Source organism: Prenolepis imparis, unplaced genomic scaffold (assembly GCF_030444845.1).
Source record: "Prenolepis imparis isolate NDT839.2.m4 unplaced genomic scaffold, iyPreImpa1.0 SCAF_3, whole genome shotgun sequence".
NCBI lineage: Eukaryota > Metazoa > Arthropoda > Insecta > Hymenoptera > Formicidae > Prenolepis > Prenolepis imparis.
Window position 1 is genome coordinate 5305828 of NW_028141161.1, and position 19384 is coordinate 5325211.

At 28.7% G+C, this 19384-nt stretch overlaps 1 protein-coding gene across 7 annotated transcripts; it reads right to left on the minus strand.

Annotated features, from left to right (window-relative positions):
- Positions 1-845: 845 nt before the first annotated feature.
- On the minus strand, positions 846-14973 carry LOC145933603 (uncharacterized). 7 transcript variants are annotated; one of them, XM_083033449.1, is made up of 15 exons: positions 14371-14953; positions 14016-14168; positions 13580-13714; positions 13098-13250; positions 12666-12800; positions 12201-12335; positions 5602-5829; positions 5298-5501; positions 4812-4874; positions 4632-4697; positions 4440-4487; positions 3601-3848; positions 3320-3479; positions 2938-3062; positions 846-2777 (listed from the first exon to the last, which is right to left on the minus strand). In XM_083033449.1, exons 1-15 carry the CDS (start codon positions 14438-14440, stop codon positions 2772-2774), a joined length of 1929 nt encoding a protein of 642 aa, XP_082889575.1. In that variant the 5' UTR covers positions 14441-14953; the 3' UTR covers positions 846-2771. The 7 variants fall into 7 exon arrangements, 6 of the variants coding, with proteins under 6 accessions (XP_082889575.1, XP_082889571.1, XP_082889570.1 ...); XR_014424901.1 differs by lacking the exon at positions 3320-3479; XM_083033445.1 differs by lacking the exons at positions 846-2777; positions 2938-3062; positions 3320-3479; ... (3 more) ...; positions 4812-4874; positions 5298-5501 and adding exons at positions 5908-7295; positions 7443-8003 and having other exon boundaries at positions 5691-5829; positions 14371-14970.
- Between the last annotated feature and the right edge of the window lie 4411 nt (positions 14974-19384).

The window sequence follows — 19384 nt, forward strand, 5'->3', positions numbered from 1 at the left end:
ATATATATACATATATATGTTAATAAAATTGATGTTATAAAATAAAATATTGCTGTTAAAATTGTTAAAATATAATATTGGTAAAATTGTATGGTAAAATTGTAATTATACAGGGTGTCCCATTTAAAAGAATACATTGGAATATCTGAAGGGAAAGTATTTTAGAGAAAAATATTTCAAACCAAAAAGTTGTATGGCTTCAAGAGGGATATAACATACCCACACAGAAAAATGATATGTATTAGATATCTGCTAGATATCTTCAATGTCTACCAGGGATATCCACAGGATATACAGAAACAGCTATTAGACATGCTATGGATATCCAAATGTCCGCCATTCGAGATCTCATAAATATCTATAGGATATCTACATAAATATCCACTAAGTATCCATACAATATCCAATGAATATCTACATAAATATTCACTAGGTATCTATACAATATCCAGTGAATATCTACAAAAATATCCACTAGGTATCCATACAATATGCAGTGGATATTTATGAAGATATCCATTAAGCATCCATACAATATCCAGTGGATATTTATGTAGATATCCATTGCATGTATACTGGATATTCATTAAATCTCTGTGTGGATATCCATTTAATGTTCCATAAATATGCATAGAATATATAGGCCAATATCCACTGGACATCTACATCAATATTCAGACGATATTTATATAGATATCTACTGGATATATAATTGATATTTATTAGATTTTGGCATGGATATCCATACAATGTTCTATATATATTTTATAAAAGATATTGGTAATAATGTTTATTAAAATTAAACAGTTTTAAATATCTTTTAAAAAAGTTTTTATTTCTTTCAATATGCATATGTATGTAATGCGTATCTCACATTCTCGTACAGAATGCGTATCTCACATTCTCTTGCTTCATTAATAAGCAGTACAAATAGAATTTAGCTAAACTTAAACGCAAATAATTAATAATTAATATTTAATCTGTTTAGCTATTTGGAACATAATACGCGTACGGATCATAATATTCTAAGATTACAGAATTTATAAATTTATGTTTAAATATGTGTATTAACAGTAGTTTAAAGCAAAACATTATATATACAGGGTGTCACTTAAAGATCGCCACTAAATACTCATTGTTAGCGTTATTTTTTAATAAAGAATTAATTGAAAAGTTCTAAGTAATTTTTGTCTATAACACTCATTAAAAGAGTGGCATCTGGCAGTGAGCACACATGATTAGCCGCACGATTCACGTGCATTAAGTTAAAGCTCGGCGCTGTTTGGCCGTATTGTACGCAATTAACTCCTTTATTAAGTATTATAGAAGAAAATTACTTACAACTTTTCGGCTAATTTTTTTCGTAAGAAATAACTATATGTACTTAGTGAGCGGCTTTAAGTGACACCTTGTATGTGTGTGTGTGTGTGTGTGTGTGTGTGTGTGTGTGTGGCGTGCGCGCGTGTGTGTATGCTTTGTATCGCTTTTAGACTCAGTCTCTTAGGAATTTACAGACATACAGGAATTTAAAAAGTTTATATATCATTTCCTCACACACACACACACACTTTCTTCCTCTCTTTCTGTCTCTTAATTCTACTTGTAATTAATTATAACGCAAAAAATATATATATATATTGCTCCAAAAGTGCACGCATACATTATATATCATACAGCATACATATAATTACATACGCTTTAACTTAACAATTACGCTTCAACTTAATCATATTTATTTATACGCTTGTAAATAACCTTGAAAAAAATAATGCAAAAATTCATATTTTAAAAACATTGATGAGGAAACATCATCGTATGTAAAATAAATAAATCAAAACTTTTAGGAAATAAAAACGTAACAATATACGTATAGATATCTCACTATAAAACTGCATCTATATAAAACTACAACATTTAATTTTATAATAAACAATGAAGTGAAAATTATCGAAATAAAGGAAATAGACAATAACAGTAATTGTATGGGTAAATAACTTCCATATTACAAATTACAATTTAGTTAGTTTGATCTAATTGGGTTGAGTCAAAATATTTAATATAACATCGTAAATTTACTATAAATCATTATTAGCAAAAGAAGCTTATTTAAAATTAATAAATATTGTATACATATTTAATAAAATGTTATTATTCAACCTTTGCAAGAGGATTTTGTGTTGATTTTTAAATATACCAATTATTCTTAATCATCTAAAATTAATCCCGTAGAATGTACAATAATACTTTTGCAGAGAAAACAAATTGATTAATTTCGTAAACAAAAAAATAGTATTTTTATACAATGCCTAGAGAGAGAGAGAGAGAGAGAGAGAGAGAGAGAGAGAGAGAGAGAGAGTGTTATATTGAAAGGAGTTAATCAAATACATTTACTGTTATTATCTATTTCCTTTTCGACAATTTTCACTCTCCACTATAAAATTATATAACACTGGATAGTAACATTTTCTCTTAGGACCGCAAAACTAACGAATAATACTATGAAATGAACTAACGATGATCTTTATCATCCTTATCACAATTGTCATAATTGTACGTTTGCACATTCAGTTTTTCTGGGACGCTATATAAAACATACCATATCTTTCTTCAGATGAGACTTTTCCATTATTTCGAGCGGCGATGGCAGATACGTAAACAGTGGAAATCTCACGATGAGATAGCCCATGTACGACAATTGCACTAGACACATTTGACACAAATGACAGGCACATCCACGTCATATAAGTATTCATCAGTATGCTTCTGGCATCTTATTGCTGAAACAATGAAACAAACCATTCTTTTTAGTTTGGAGTTTAATGTCTCGAAAGAATGCGCAATCTTTGAAATGTGTATACAGAACCGTGTATACAGAATTAAGACCTATAAGACAGTAATAGATAGTTATTAATAAATATATTTAACGTAAACCCTAACCTGCGTTGAATTATTTTGCCGTCGTTTCTCATTCTCAAATCTGTGTTTTGCGTGTCGGAACCAATCTTTACATTTTATTTCAAAATCTTTCTCCGTGACGCAAGGGAATGTTTTCCTGACAACTTCTGCAACAAACAAACCACAGTTTTTATAAATGTTTTATTTTCAGTGTACTTTCATACTATTTCTATTGATAGAAATGCGTCTTCGCGATATCATATTTGCAGTAAACGAAAAAAATTGTTTTCAAAAAAATTTAATTTTTAGAATATTTAATTGCCAGAATGTTTAATAAATAACCTGATCTATTTATTTAAAAATTTTAATATTTATTGATATTTCAATATCCAAATTATGTTTGATAAACACTATTTGAACTTACTAAACATTAATTTCATTATTTCCAATTGATTAAGTTTTCGTTTTCCCTTTCCTCCTACCCAACTGTATAAACTAGCAACTTCATTTGTAAAAATATATAAAAGCATTCGTTTAGACATTTCTTCATAGGTACTTCCACCAATAGCTGCCAATATATTAAACTGAAAATTTTTAAAGCATGTACAAAATGAATGATATGTTAAAAATGAATATATATATATATATATATATATATATATATATATATGTTAATATGTATATATATCACTTTACGTAACTCACCATACGTTCTTTTGAATTTTCCTCGTTTGAAGAAAGCGTACTCTGTAAAGATTCCATTTCTTCTATAGTTTTCAGAGGGAAAGACAATTTGCTTAATTCATCATCATTTGACATAGGGCTAAGACATTCTGGTGTCAGATTGCCACCATTTGAATTTATTTTAGTCGATAAAAGTTGATGTTGCTCAACAAGATTATTTATGTCAAATTTTATGTCTGCTAACATTCTCTCAATACGTTGAAGATAATCTAAGAATAACACAAATATATATAAATATAAAAATAAATTATACATATATATATATATACAGGGTGTCCGGTGGTTCGCGTAAAACCTTTCGTGGGCAGGTAGAGTGGGTCAAACCGAGTAGAAAACTACTCTACCATTTTGCGAAATTCGCAATAATTAATGAGATATTAATTAATAAAGATCGGCATAAAAATACGCGCGCCTACAAGCGCGCGGCGAGAAGAGACAGCCCAATGTTACGTTACTATGCACGCAGCGAGAAGAGACAGCCTAATGTTTTACGGTTACTAGGCACGCGACGAAATTTTTTTATGTATTGCGCTTAGCAACTGTAATATTGAACTGTCTCTTCTTGCTGCATGCATAGCGACCACGTAACACTGGGCTGTCTCTTCTCGCCGCGCGCTTGTAGGCGCGCGTATTGGTTGATCTTTATTAATTAATATCTCATTAATTATTGCGAATTTCGCAAAATGATAGAGTACTTTTCTACTCGATTTGACCCACTCTACCTGCCCATGAAAGGTTTTACGCGAACCACCGGACACCCTGTATATATTATACATTGAGATATAAAATTATGTTCTTACTTTTAATTCCAATATATTCATCTCCTTTTAGTGTATTGTCGTGTGTATCTGAAAGAGTATAAAAATTATATTATCAGTGTATATACAAATATTTATAAGATATTACAAAACAGATTTAAAATAAAAAATAATCATCTAAATAATTGCTAACAGACATCTTGTCTAAAAATGTACGATATCGAATTGTCTTACTTTTAATTGTAGTATATTCCTCATTTTCTTTTTGTGTTTCATTGTGTGCATCTCCTTTGTATGTATCTGAAAGAATATATAAAATTGTATTATGAATGTACATACATAAATTTATACGATCTTATAATACAGAAAATTGTTGAAAGTATTAAATGATCAACTAAAGATGAATTGTCTTACTTTTAATACATTCTTTAGCTTCTTTTTGTGTAATATGTTTGCTTGAATCCCCTTTGTACGTATCTAAAAGAATATATAAAATTGTAAAAGTGTAAAAAAACATGTATATATATATATATATATACATATATATTTAAGACCTTTTACAATATAGAATAAGATTATTGAGAAAATATGAGACAATATTAATATCGTGATAATTGGACGTATTTTGATATACACTGCTAGTACTAAAAATCTATAATATACGTTATACGTAATGTAAACTATAAATTTTCAATACTAACAGTGTATATCAATGCCCTATATTTATGGTTTATCAAAATTCAAAATATTCTTTAAATATGTTATTGCTCGACTATAAAGACAGATTCAAATGGTTCTTTTTTTTTAAATTTTTTTCAATGCAAACCATATTTACTGATCTCAAACATATCTCAAATATATCTCAAAAGACACGCGTGATAAAAACAATTTTAATATTACTTGTATAAACTCTAGGCGCTTTTGGATATGCTGGTAAGCATGATGGATTGCTATCATCACTTTCATCATCGGTATCGCTTTCATCATCAGTCTCAATCTGTTTTCTAGCTCTGACTTTTCTTTGTGTTTTATCATCAATATCAGTATTAACGTCGGAATTCATTTCAGCCTTTTTTACTTTACTGCGTGCTTCATTGTAGGAATCTAAAAATGATATATTATAATGATTTTTATAAACAATAGGTTTTTCATAATAGTTTGCAAACAAGACAGACAGTAAATTAAGAACTCTTGTGATACTTACCATATACACCAAATATTCGTTTAATTGGATACGTGAACCAATTGTCTTGAGGAGGTTGCCGTTTTTTTATTGCTTTAATAATATCATGATCTGTTTTATAATTAGGATACGAACATTTCTTGTCTTTTTGTATCCAATTATCAGGTACTACTTGTATTCCATCCTCAAATTCTAGTAAATGGAATAGATTGTTCGGAAGAGCCATCTTCCAAATTAAATATATTAAATCTGAAAGATAAAAATGTATAAAATGTATGCAATGTATACAATATACATATCAACGAGAAAAAGAATAGATATACGTACATTATGCAACAATGGTAGAAGTACAAATAATGTATCAGAAATGTTGAATTTTACATATTTTATTTTCAGAGAAGTTAAAGGCCAGACCGATAAATGTTCATATCCTGTCGATTTATATATTCCTAACAAGGAGGAATTACATGGTTCGGTATATAAATCACTTAAATTGATAAATTTTCGACCAATAATGAAAAGATCATTAACAGCATTACTGACAATATTTTCTATGATAACAATCGAACCATCGTTTAAACCACAGCAATTATTTGGATTATGAATAGATAGGGTAAAATCTGCTCTTGAAAATGTTGAATATCGAGGACCATTCATTCCAGGCAACACTGGGCCCGCATTGTGTATTCCATGTACACCCATTTTTCTATGTTTTTTTTCAAACGATAAGCAATGTTCCAATTCTGTCAAACGATTGTGAATTTGTTGTAAAGGACGTTCAGCTTTTCTAAGATATTGTTTTATTTTTTTTAAATAATTTTCATATCGAAAAGCGCTGAATGTATCCAGGGGTCCAAATTTTCTAACATCTTCTGCCAAATGAATAAGTGCATGTATATTGTAAGATGCATAATGTGATCCATATAAGATTATAAATGACTGCACAAAGTGTTGTAGTAAAGACTCCGCATAAGTAATATGTAAAAGATCTGGAGAACACAATAGCCGAATGGCTACGTGTAATGTTAAAAAATTATTGTAGACATCTTTTTTCATATAATTTTTCAAAACAATGGGACCAGTATATAAAAGAAAAAGTCTGAATTCTGTGGCTTTCCATAAGCTCAAAAAATTTAATTCCCGTGGTCTACGGGCAAATTCTACGGGTATCGATGATCGCATTTCAATAGACAATCTGGAAATACTGCTTATTGATTGTGCCGGCAGTCGAACATTTAATGGTCCGGATAACCAAAGATTCAAAATTTTCTTGACCACACCAATGCAAACCAAGTGCATATAATCCAATGGGATGTGACTTATCATTCCAAAATTCGGTATATCTGATAAAATACTCGACCCAGTGTGATGTTCTATCTGTCTTTGTATAAGGAAACTTTCATTTGTCCGACTAGTACAATTTATATCTGGGAAACACATTCTCCCACTAATATATTCACCTTCAGTTGTACATTTTGGACAACTAAAGTAACCGGTATGTCCTTTTGTGGCAGTTACAAAAGATTTTGCGGGTGCATCAGCAATTAATGAATCTATGGATACACGTATAGATTTTCCTTTATACTCAAGTCCTTCAGCTAGAATTTTTGCTTCATCCACAAAATCACGCAAAAATTCATTACAATCATACGGTTTCTTGGAACCATAGTAACAACCTATGATAAAAATATCAGAAAGGTTGGGTCTCACCGAGCCTAAAATAGGCCACAATTGATTAGTAGAGGATTTTGAAATTGGCAATCCATCTATACTGATTTGTACTGAAACTGAATCAACGTCATCTTGACTTTTTTGTAGAAACTGCATTATTCCTGATCTTAAGCCATTATGAAAGTATTCACCTGGTGTAACTCTCCGTACATTAGTATATTTTGGTGTTTTCAGCATTGTTTTAGAGTTTTTTGGCAAGTTATCAAAGCCATGGTTTCTTAAAATTGACAATAATGCAGTAACTGCTGTATGTGATATTTGAAATTGTACTGCCCAGTTTGTTAAATCTTGCCTAATTGTTGCAGCTGTGGACGAACTTGTACAGTCAGCATTTTTCTTGTTATTAAAAGTGAATGCAATCGGACATAAATCCTCCAAATTTAAATTACTATTATAATCAAGATTATATGCAATATTTTCATTGTCAGGAACATTACAATATTGTCGTGGTGGTTCATTTCTTAGTGCAACATTTGTTGCCTGATCAAGCTCGTAATTGACATCAGTAATTACGTGTTCAATAATATCGCTTGAATTTTGTACATCGTGTACCTTAGCAAAATCCGTCGACAATTTATTCATATTTTCGGCAATTGTGATATTACGTGCATTGCATTTTAATCGATGATAATGTCTTTTTGACATCTCTGACAGTAATTTTCGTTTTGGCATGATTGATATTTTGGTATATCCTACAAAAATATTATAACTATCTTTTTCTGTTGTGTATAGATATTTAAATATTTTTTTTAAGTTAATTATATTACTTTTATAATAAATAATAAAACAATTTATGTTCTAAACACAAAACATAATATGTACTTATAACACACATCTTTGTAAAACAATAAAGATAAATCTTTACCGTAAAATTATTAATAAAAAACAAATATATTTTAATCGCAAATAGTAAAAAAATGGGCTGCTTTCGCGAAAAATCAAAATGAGATTCAATCTCATTGAAATTTTATTCAATGAAATTTCAGATTTGACCAATCACAGCGCAGGGTCATTTTAATCTGGATCATTTTGATTTTTCGCGAAAGCAGCCCTGATTAGAACCTTAATATACTTACAAGGGAATTGTCGGAAAATGTCCCTCATTGATTTTGATGCGATTTGGATATGTTGTAGAGGATCGAAAAATATTAGACCCATAATTTTTTTAGCTGTGTATCTCAATATCTAGAGGTTGAAACAACCCTTCGAAAATAACGGATTTTCGTTTTTAGCAAATATCTTCGAAAATATAAATATATAAAAAAATGTTTTATGCAAAACTTTTATGGTATTTTATACTTTTTACAATGGTGTAATCACATTTTTCGAAAATATCAAACTTTTTAATTTAGCCCCACCCATTTTTTTTGCAAAATTTAAAAATTTTATTAGAACAAAAATTTAAAAGCATTGAATGCCAAATCTATTCATGTAAATTAATAGTATGTTTCCACGATTTAATTTTTGTGAAAACGAGATAATATCGTACTATAGGTGCCGTAAGTAGATGTTGAGTTATTTTTTTCAGTTGCGCTAACATGTTACATGACAATCCCATAAAATAAAACCTCACAAAGATGAAAAAAAAAATTCGCCATGTACATAAAAAATATTCTTTAAAAAATTAATGTACCTCTAAAAAAATAATACTTTCTTCTAAAAAATTATGTATCTTTAAAAAATATAAAATTAAAGCTAAATATGAAATCAATAATTAATTAGTCAAGTATTTACAACTAGAAACAATTCAGTTTGTGAGAATTTGTGTTGAATATTTGTCATAAAATCAATTTTGCTTATAGAAATATTAGGTATGATAGATTTTCTCAAAAAATTAAAATGCATTTTATTTTTATTAAGAAAAATCTAATTTTCAAAATATGTTTAATTTTGTATTGTATGTGGTATATAAAATTACACTATTATATTCCAAATAAATATTTTGTATGATATACATATATAATTGTACTGTTATGTTATATGTATACATCATTTTTTAGAAGATATATTATTTTTTATAGGTACATTATTTTTTTGAAAGATATTTTTTATGTACTTGACATATTTGTTTATCTTTGTGAAGTTTTGTTTAATAGGATCATGTCATATAACACATGTCAGGGCAACTAAAAAGAAATAACATAACACCTACCTATAGCGCGGCGCCTATAGTACTATGATATTATCGTTTTCACAAAAATTAAATCGTTGAAACATAATATTAATATACATGGTTGGATTTGGCATTTGATATTCTGCAATTTTTTTTATAAAATTTTTAAATTTTGCAAAAATTATATGGGTGGGAGGGAGAGGTAAATCATAAAATTTGACATTTTCGAAAAATTGTGAATACAACATTATAAAAAGTATAATAAATATACCATAAAACTTTTGTGCAAAAGATTTTTTCATATACTTAATATTTTCGAAAATATTTGCTAAAAATAAAAAAATCTGTTATTTTCAACAAGTTGTTTCAACCCCTAAACGTTGAGATACGCAACTAAAGAAAAATATGGATCTAATATTTTTGGATTTTCTACAACATATTTAAAGTGCATCAAAATTGGTAAGGGACACTTCCGACTGTTCTCTTATTAGACAAATCTGATAACCTTAAAAATATGACTTTAACACGATTTCAGAAATATTAATATTAAATTAATATTAAAATTTAAATAATTATAAAATAAAATAAAAAGATACCGTATACTTTTTCAATTAAAATGTAGAAAGTAGAGAAAATGTATATTACATCAACAAAATTGTAATATGTATAATTGCTATACGATTATTTAACGATTATTTAACACGTATCACTTCTGTCACCACATCAGACATAGTGTAGTACAATGAGATAAGAACATCATGCATTTTATGTAAAAGTGATTGTATTAATGAATGTATATAAATACACTCAAATTAGAAATAATAAAGGACTATGAACCATTTCAAAACTAAAAACACTAAACAACTCTTAACAAATTTTACCACTACATCAAAAATTGGAGTTTCATAAAAAAAACATTCATAAAATAAGTTTTTGTAATATTAAGTCTAAGCATCAACCATATTATATATTTCATTAAAAATATATTGCGGCAAAACAGTAATAACACGGTGGTACACAAAATTCTCTTCCAAGTGTGATAATACGTTTCTGATAATACGATCATGAACCAAAATTCATTTGAAAGCTCTTGAATTATATTTTTAGCTGCCATTGAGTATATTTAGAAATTAGTTTTCTTTTAGCTGCAATAAAATGTTAAAAATGACTAAAAACGCCATTTTTTGCCCCTTTCATATCAGTTTACTCAAAATCCTGACGTGCTAGGCAAATTCTGACGACGGCATTGTGTTCAGCGCGAAAAAATCCTCAAGAAACGTACTATCGCACTTCGGAGAGAAAGAAAAAGTAATTTTTTGTATCACTGTGTAATTGAATAAAACAAACAATATTAGCAATATGCTAGAAACACATTGCAATACGTTACAATATATCAACATTAATACGGTAGTGTTATTTGAGAAAACTACTATAATTTTAGATTTATCTTAAGAAGTGTGTATTCAGTAAATATTTAATTACTATGCTCCTTACTTTCAGGAAAAAAACTATTATTTATATTTTTTAAACAAAGTTGCTAAATTAATATTATCGTTTCTTATTTTAATTAAACACATATTAAATTTTTTCTTAAAAAATTTTAAATTGAAAAGCACACATATTCCATGTAGTACGCAACAATTTTTTTTATTAAGGGAGAAAATCGTCAAAAGAATATAACAGCATTAATAAAAAAATTTATAATTTTTAATGCTGACATGCATATTAGAATTAAATGCAAATAATTCATTAATTGTAATTGAAAAACTACGAGAAACTGATGAATTTGAATTTTGATTATGTAAAAGTTAACCATGTGAAAACATATTCTGACAAATAATGTTTATACAGGGTGTCTACTTAAATTTTGTAAAAAAATTCCCTGAGAATTTCTTGATAAAAATAAAAATATAAAACAAAAAATAATTTATTATAAACGTCTCAAAAAATACTAATTTATTTAAATAAATTTATTAAATTATTATTTATCTAATTATTTATTAAATAAATAAGCAGATTAATTTATTTAAATATAATCTATTGAAAAATTGAACAAATTTCCATGAAATTTATAATTTATATAAAATATTGGTACTAAAAATAGATTGTCAATAAAAAAAAATCACAAAAAACTTTAATAAAAACTTCAATATTGCCAAGATATGTTAGACATATGTTTCTTAAATGCTAAATAAGAATAAAATTACTAAAAAGATTTTTTTTTAAATTCCCTGAATTCCAATCAAATTCCATTCCCTGATTTTTCAAGATTGAACAAAGTTCCAGAAATTATCAGGTTTTTTCCCGGGAGTATACACCCTGTTATAACATCTTCTAACTTTCATAATAGTTAATTTTAATAAATTACTATTGTTGGGGTGCTTAAATGAATAAAATAAATAAAATTGTAAAAAATGTTTAAGAGAAATATACTGAGATAGTACTAGCAATATAAGTAAAAAAGTAATATCCTAGAAATACTTAATATTGCAGCAATAACAGCAATAATACAAACAATAAAAGAAGAATATTAGTAATAAATTCTCATCATCATCACTAATGAAAGAAATACAATGGCAATGTTAGTAACAGAATGTAGTAACAGAATGTGTTGTCTTGCCAAAAATGATAATCATTGTACATTTTTTAACAGTTCATCCCTCGTATTAAGTATCAAATATATATGAGGAATAAAATATACAATCAAGACAAAAATCAGAAAAACGCAAAACAATAATTTATAAATTAATTCATATGACATGAAAAACATATATACCTGACAAATCCTGATGCCCAACTCTTTGAAACGCACAACGTTGAGATCTTTTTTGGAGGGTTAAAACTGTATGGCAAATACCAATGCCAGAATAAAATGTAAGACACGGTAGTCTTTCCGACTGTTGAAATTGCACTGCAACAAAATATTCAAATTTATTTAGATATATATGTAACTCTGAAAATATATTCAACACTATAATATAGTATTTATTCAATCTAAAGCGATAATAGCTAATATGACACGAAAACAGCTAATGTGACTGACAAAAATTTTGAATGAGAAGTATCGCAAATCAAGAATATATGAATTTATTATAATGTATATATGAAATTATTATCGTCCTTAGTTATAGATAAAGATAAAACAAAGGCAAACATATATAAAGCAAAACTTTTATAATTAAAAAAGCAAGATTGCAAAAAAATATTTAATTATACTAAAAATAACTTATCAGAAACATACCTGACAAATTCCGATCCCAAATTCTTTGAAACGCACTAGATCGAGATCTTTTTTGGAAGGTTGAAACTACATGCCAAATACTGATGCCAGAATAAAATGGAAAACATTGTAGTTTTTCCGACTGTTGAAATTGCACTGCAACAAAATATTCAAATTTATTTAAATATATGCAACTCCAAAAATATATATATTCATCGCAAATATAGTATTTATTCAATCTAAAGCGACAGCATATATAACATGATGATAATAAGTTATTAGAATGAGAAGTGATGCAAGTCAAAAAGATATATAAATTTATTATCATCCTTAGTTATATATTATAAAGATAAAATAAAGACAAACATATACAGCAAAATTTTTATAATTGAAAAAACAAGATTGCAAAAAAAGATATTTAATTATACTAAAAATAACTTATGAGAAATATACCTGACAAATTCCGATGCCAAATTCTTTGAAACGAGGACCTATTAGAAGCACTAGTTCGAGATCTTTTTTGGAAGGTTGAAACTATATACCGGCAAATACCGATGCCATAATATAATGTAAGACTCGGTAGTCTTTCCGACTGTTGAAATTGCACTGCAACAAAATATTCAAATTTATTTAGATATATATGTAACTCTGAAAATATATTCAACACTATAATATAGTATTTATTCAATCTAAAGCGATAATAGCTAATATGACACGAAAACAGCTAATGTGACTGACAAAAATTTTGAATGAGAAGTATCGCAAATCAAGAATATATGAATTTATTATAATATATATATGAAATTATTATCGTCCTTAGTTATAGATAAAGATAAAACAAAGGCAAACATATATAAAGTAAAACTTTTATAATTAAAAAAGCAAGATTGCAAAAAATATTTAATTATACTAAAAATAACTTATCAGAAACATACCTGACAAATTCCGATCCCAAATTCTTTGAAACGCACTAGATCGAGATCTTTTTTGGAAGGTTGAAACTACATGCCAAATACTGATGCCAGAATAAAATGGAAAACATTGTAGTTTTTCCGACTGTTGAAATTGCACTGCAACAAAATATTCAAATTTATTTAAATATATGCAACTCCAAAAATATATATATATATTCATCGCAAATATAGTATTTATTCAATCTGAAGCGACAGCATATATAACATGATAATAATAAGTTATTAGAATGAGAAGTGATGCAAGTCAAAAAGATATATAAGTTTATTATCATCCTTAGTTATATATTATAAAGATAAAATAAAGACAAACATATACAGCAAAATTTTTATAATTGAAAAAACAAGATTGCAAAAAAAGATATTTAATTATACTAAAAATAACTTATGAGAAATATACCTGACAAATTCCGATGCCAAATTCTTTGAAACGAGGACCTATTAGAAGCACTAGTTCGAGATCTTTTTTGGAAGGTTGAAACTATATACCGGCAAATACCAATGCCATAATATAATGTAAGACTCGGTAGTCTTTCCGACTGTTGAAATTGCACTGCAACAAAATAATTTAGTTATATCAAATTAATTTAGATATATGTATATGCTACTGCTAAAATAAATATATGAAATATATTATTACGCACATTATTACGTGTATTACGTATCACGATTAACCAACGTGGTCACAAAACGCAAAATAATTTTTAAGTATATCTTCATACAGAATAATCAAAAGGAAAAGAAAATATACTTACAGAACAAATTCGTGCACAAAAGGACACCCAAACCGATGCACAATATACAAATAATGTGTTGGATTTTCATGGATTTATCTTGATTCACACACGGTACATACGTCTCGCGTAACAATCACGTAACAATGGCCTCGTGCTACGTGCTTCCTCATTCTTTACCGGATACCGGATGCCGGCTTGACTCGGCAGCTCACATGTTTCCGATTAGCTAATTGCGTGTCAGATCATATGCGCAGAACAACATCGCGCAGTTAAGGGCGCCATGAATTGGAAAGTGGCCAATTAATGACAAAGTAGCCGCGGCGCGCACAATCATCGGGATTTTCATGTTCAGGGATATATATGTATACACATGTATTGCAGTTACGCGCCTAAATACAAATAAGAGTGCTGCGGTTCTTTGGGTGAGTTTGCTCGCAAGATGAAAATTACGAAAGTGAGAGATTCACTAGATTTCGACGAATGAAATCGTAGATAATCTATTAGTGAATCGCTCACTTTGTAATTTTCACCTCGTGAGTAAACTCACCCAATAAAGAACCATAATTATAATAGGCACCAAGAAGATAAACGTATGCGTATTACGCACATAATACAAAATGTAAAATATCGAATAGTTAATAATAATATTAACTATACGTATATAAAAAAAATTCAAATATAACTATTTAGATTTTAATTTCTAATTAATAATGAATATATGCTTATTAAATATTTCTGGCAAACATTTTTACGAATAAGAAATGAATATGTAGATAACACGTGGATCTCTAATAAATATCTTTCGTAGCTATTTGGTGGACATGGATATTATGTAGATAACATGTAAATATGTAATGAATATCCTCGTCAGATATTCAGTAGACGTGGATATGTGGACAATAATCGGATATCCACGAGATATCCTTGTTAGATTTTTAGTGGACGTAGATATGTAGAGAATATGTGGATGTCCACTAGATATCCTTGTTAGATTTTTAGTGGACGTAGATATATGGAGAATATGTGGATATCCACTAGATATTCTTGTCAGATATTCAGTGGACGTGGATATGTGGACAATAATTGGAAATCCACTAAATATCCTTGTCAGATATTCAGTGGACGTGGATATGTGGACAATAATCGGATATCCACGAGATATCCTTGTTAGATTTTTAGTGGACGTAGATATGTGGAGAATATGTGGATATCTACTAGATATCCTTGTTAGATTTTTAATGGACTTAGATATGTGGAGAATATGTAGATATCCACTAGATATTCTTGTCAGATATTCAGTGGACGTGGATATGTGGACAATAATCGCATATCCACTAGATATCCTTGTTAGATTTTTAATGGACGTAGATATGTGGAGAATATGTGGATATCCACTAGATATTCTTGTCAGATATTCAGTGGACGTGGATATGTGGACAATAATCGGATATCCACTAAATATCCTTGTTAGATTTTTAGTGGACATGGATATGTGGACAATAAGTGGATATCTACTAGATATCTTTGTTAGATATTTAGTGGACGTGAATATGTGGACATTATATGATATCTAATGGATATCTAGTGGATATTTTTAATAAATTTTTAGTTAACATGGATGTGTGGATAATATGTGGATATCCACTAGATATCCCAGCTGGTTATACGGGAGATATAGATATTTTTGATATCTAATAGATATCTATTGATTATCCATAATAGATATGGACATTATATGGATATGTCGATATCCAGTAGATATCGATTAGATATGTAGCTCTGTGTGGGCTTGCATTGAGCTATTTATATGTTATTCATAAGTTCTTTATATTATTCTTTATGCAGCTGATATTTTTATACAGTAACATCAATAAGAAATCAAGATAACACATACTTGTCAATCACACATATATATATATATATATACATATATATATACATATATATATATAAACTTATAAATATTTTAAATATTCTTTCTAAATTATGCATATAATAATCCTTAAAAAAAATATATATTTTAATATAAATCATTATTCTATAATTTGAGATACATAATATATGCGAGATACGGCATACAATAAGATACAATTATTGGAAGATATTGTTAGGAGCAAGATCTAAGATATCGTTATCCTCGTTTTACATATACAGAGAAACAAAGGTAATACGATAGCCGGTTCTTGTTGACATTATCTTTCAATAATCGCATCCGTGTGCTCAACATATTAGTTTTGTGCCTACATGGACGCTACTACATACGCGATGCAAGAGAGACAAAGACAGAACGATTATCTCTCTCCTTGTCAAGCTGTCAGTATGTTACCACGAAAATTTCCCCGGTTCCTTAGATCTAGTGAGAATCGTATCGTCCAGATTTCTCATCAAATAAGTGACATAGCTTCGTGATTTTTTTTTTTAATATATTCTTTATATAATAATGCAATCAGCTAAAGAGCCCGATTTTGAATTTTTGCTCTTAAAAATTTATAATAAATTAAATACGGACTCGCGGCTAACCCAACCTTACCCGTTGCTAACTGCATATTTCCCCAAGTTTATTAAAAAATTTTATTTTCACCTTTTTTTAATAAAATAGCTCTTTAGCTGATTACAGTCGAGCTTACTGATTAAGAATATCGTAAATTTAATGAGATTCATTCAATATTTTGGCTAAAATCTGGATTATACGAATCCGTAATTCCCGGCCGGCCGACAGGCGTCTCCACCGTGTCGCCTGCCGACCCTTAAGTACAATCTTAAGATGTGATTAACCAATCACAGAGCCGTATTTGCATCTTAAGACATTACTTAAGACGGTCTTGAAATAAGAACGGACTATAAATACCGGCCTTAGAGAGAGTTTATTCATTTATATAATTTATGTATTTCGCTCGTGTTGAGAGACAAGGATAACACACGAATATTCGGTGTTGTGTGCTTACACGGACATTATATATACACGGTGCAAAAGAGACAAAGATGACGCAATCTTCTCTTCTTGTCACACGGTCAGTGTGCTACCACGGAATATTCCCCAGATTCAGCTGTTAGCTGCACCTTAGATACAAACCTAGTCATTTCGTACTTTTCGTTTTATGCTTCAAAAAATTAATGTTTCTTCATGAAATTTGTTTTGACGTATTCTTTATATTGTTATAATTATGCGTACAACGTAAAATTTAACAATTTGACTTTTAAAAATTTAATAATAAATACAATATGAATTCAGGTGCAACTACACCTGATCCGTAATTAGCTGTTACGTTGCTTGTCTATTATCGAATTTTTATTTTGTCCATTTTTCCAAAAAATAACGTTGTAGCCATAGAAAGACGATGCTACGGATTACGAATATCATAATTAAAATGCGATTTATTCTTTATTTTAGTTTTTATACGAAAATTACGAATCCGTAATTCACGGCTCTCCGCGAGAGGTCTCCATCGTGTCTCCTGCCGACCCTTAAGATGATCTTAAATATAAGATCGGACTATGAATACCGGCCTAAGACGATTTTAATAAATAAGATCGGACTATGAATACCGGCCTTAGATAAAAAAAAGTGTTATCTTTACTAAATTATCTAGAATAATATTCAGATAATTTGATTTAGAGTTTCATAGCACATGAGAATATTTAAGTAGTAGAACTTGAACAGTAAACGATAAAAACTTATAAATAAAAGTATGAATATATTTTTATAATTTACATTTTTTTATTTTACATTACATTTTTATTTATTTACATTTTTAACTGTTTACATAAGCGGTTTTAAAAATAATATTATCTGGAAGTTATCTAGATAAATCGCCATATAATTTTATTTTTTATCTAGAATCTAGATATATTTAAAACAAAATCATCTTTATCTTATCTAAGATGAATTTACATATTTTTATCTCATCTTTATCTAGCTAATTTTAAAATTATCTAAGCACAACACTGTATGGGATATAATTATATCTAATTATATATAATTATAACTAATTATGTCCATATTTCATATAGTTTTGTATAGGTATATACAGGGTGGGGAAAAAGTATGGAAACCCTGAAAAATCTCGAAAAATATAAGTTTTACAGAAAAATGTTTCCTATAAAAGTTGTAGGGCCTAAAAAAATCTATTTACTGATCTTACAAGTTTGACCTTGGATGGCATGGCCAAGGTCAGGGCAAGGTCATCTTGAATTTTTTAAATGGAACCCCCATTTTTTATTACATACTCTTGTAGCTTATCTCGAGAGTTTTCCAAAATACTATATATGAGTTATTTTTAGTTAAGAATTTCCTGAGATATTTTAAAATTTGTCGTGATACTTTCTAATTATAAAATATAAAATATCTCGTAAAGTAAAAAGAAGATCCTTCTCCAATCTTGGCTGAGTTTCGTATTCACTGCCAGTATTGAAATACTGGCGAGCATAACATAAACTTTGAGTTCAAAATAAAACGAACAATATAAATACTCTAATAATTAGAAATTTACTCTAAATCAGTTGTTTTCACGGCTACTCTAAATCAGTTGTTTTTACGGTTTCTCGTTTAAATATCCAAAATATCCAAATACGAAACTCAGCCAAGATTGGAGAAGGATCTTCTTTTTACTTTACGAGATATTTTATAATTAAAAAGTATCAGGACAAATTTAAAAATATCTTAGGAAATTCTTAACCAAAAATAACTCATATATAGTGTTTTGGAAAGCTCTCGAGATAAGCTATAAAGCCCCTCGCACAATGCCAGGCAACAGGCGAATAGGAACAGGAAATAGAAAGTATCCACCAATAAAAGCAGGGAATAATATTTATTCCCTGCTCTTATTGGTGGATCTTTTTTATTTCCTGTTCCTATTGCCTGTTGCCTGGCATTGTGCGAGGGGCTTAAGACCAGAGCACAGACTTTTGCATAACGCATAACGCATATGTATAAGAAATTTGATTGGTCCATAAACATATGCATAAGAAATTCAACTAATCGAATTTCTTATGCATATGCGTTATGCGTTATGCAAAAGTTTGTGCTCGGGCC

Coding starts and splice junctions, on each gene's coding strand:
- LOC145933603 (XM_083033443.1), bottom strand. CDS start 14,440: ATGAAAATCCAACACATTATTTGTATATTGTGCATCGGTTTGGGTGTC. Junction 13,715..14,015: donor TTGGCATCGGAATTTGTCAG/GTATATTTCTCA, acceptor ATTTTGTTGCAG/TGCAATTTCAACAGTCGGAA. Junction 8,004..12,200: donor TGGGCATCAGGATTTGTCAG/GTATATATGTTT, acceptor ATATTTTTGTAG/GATATACCAAAATATCAATC.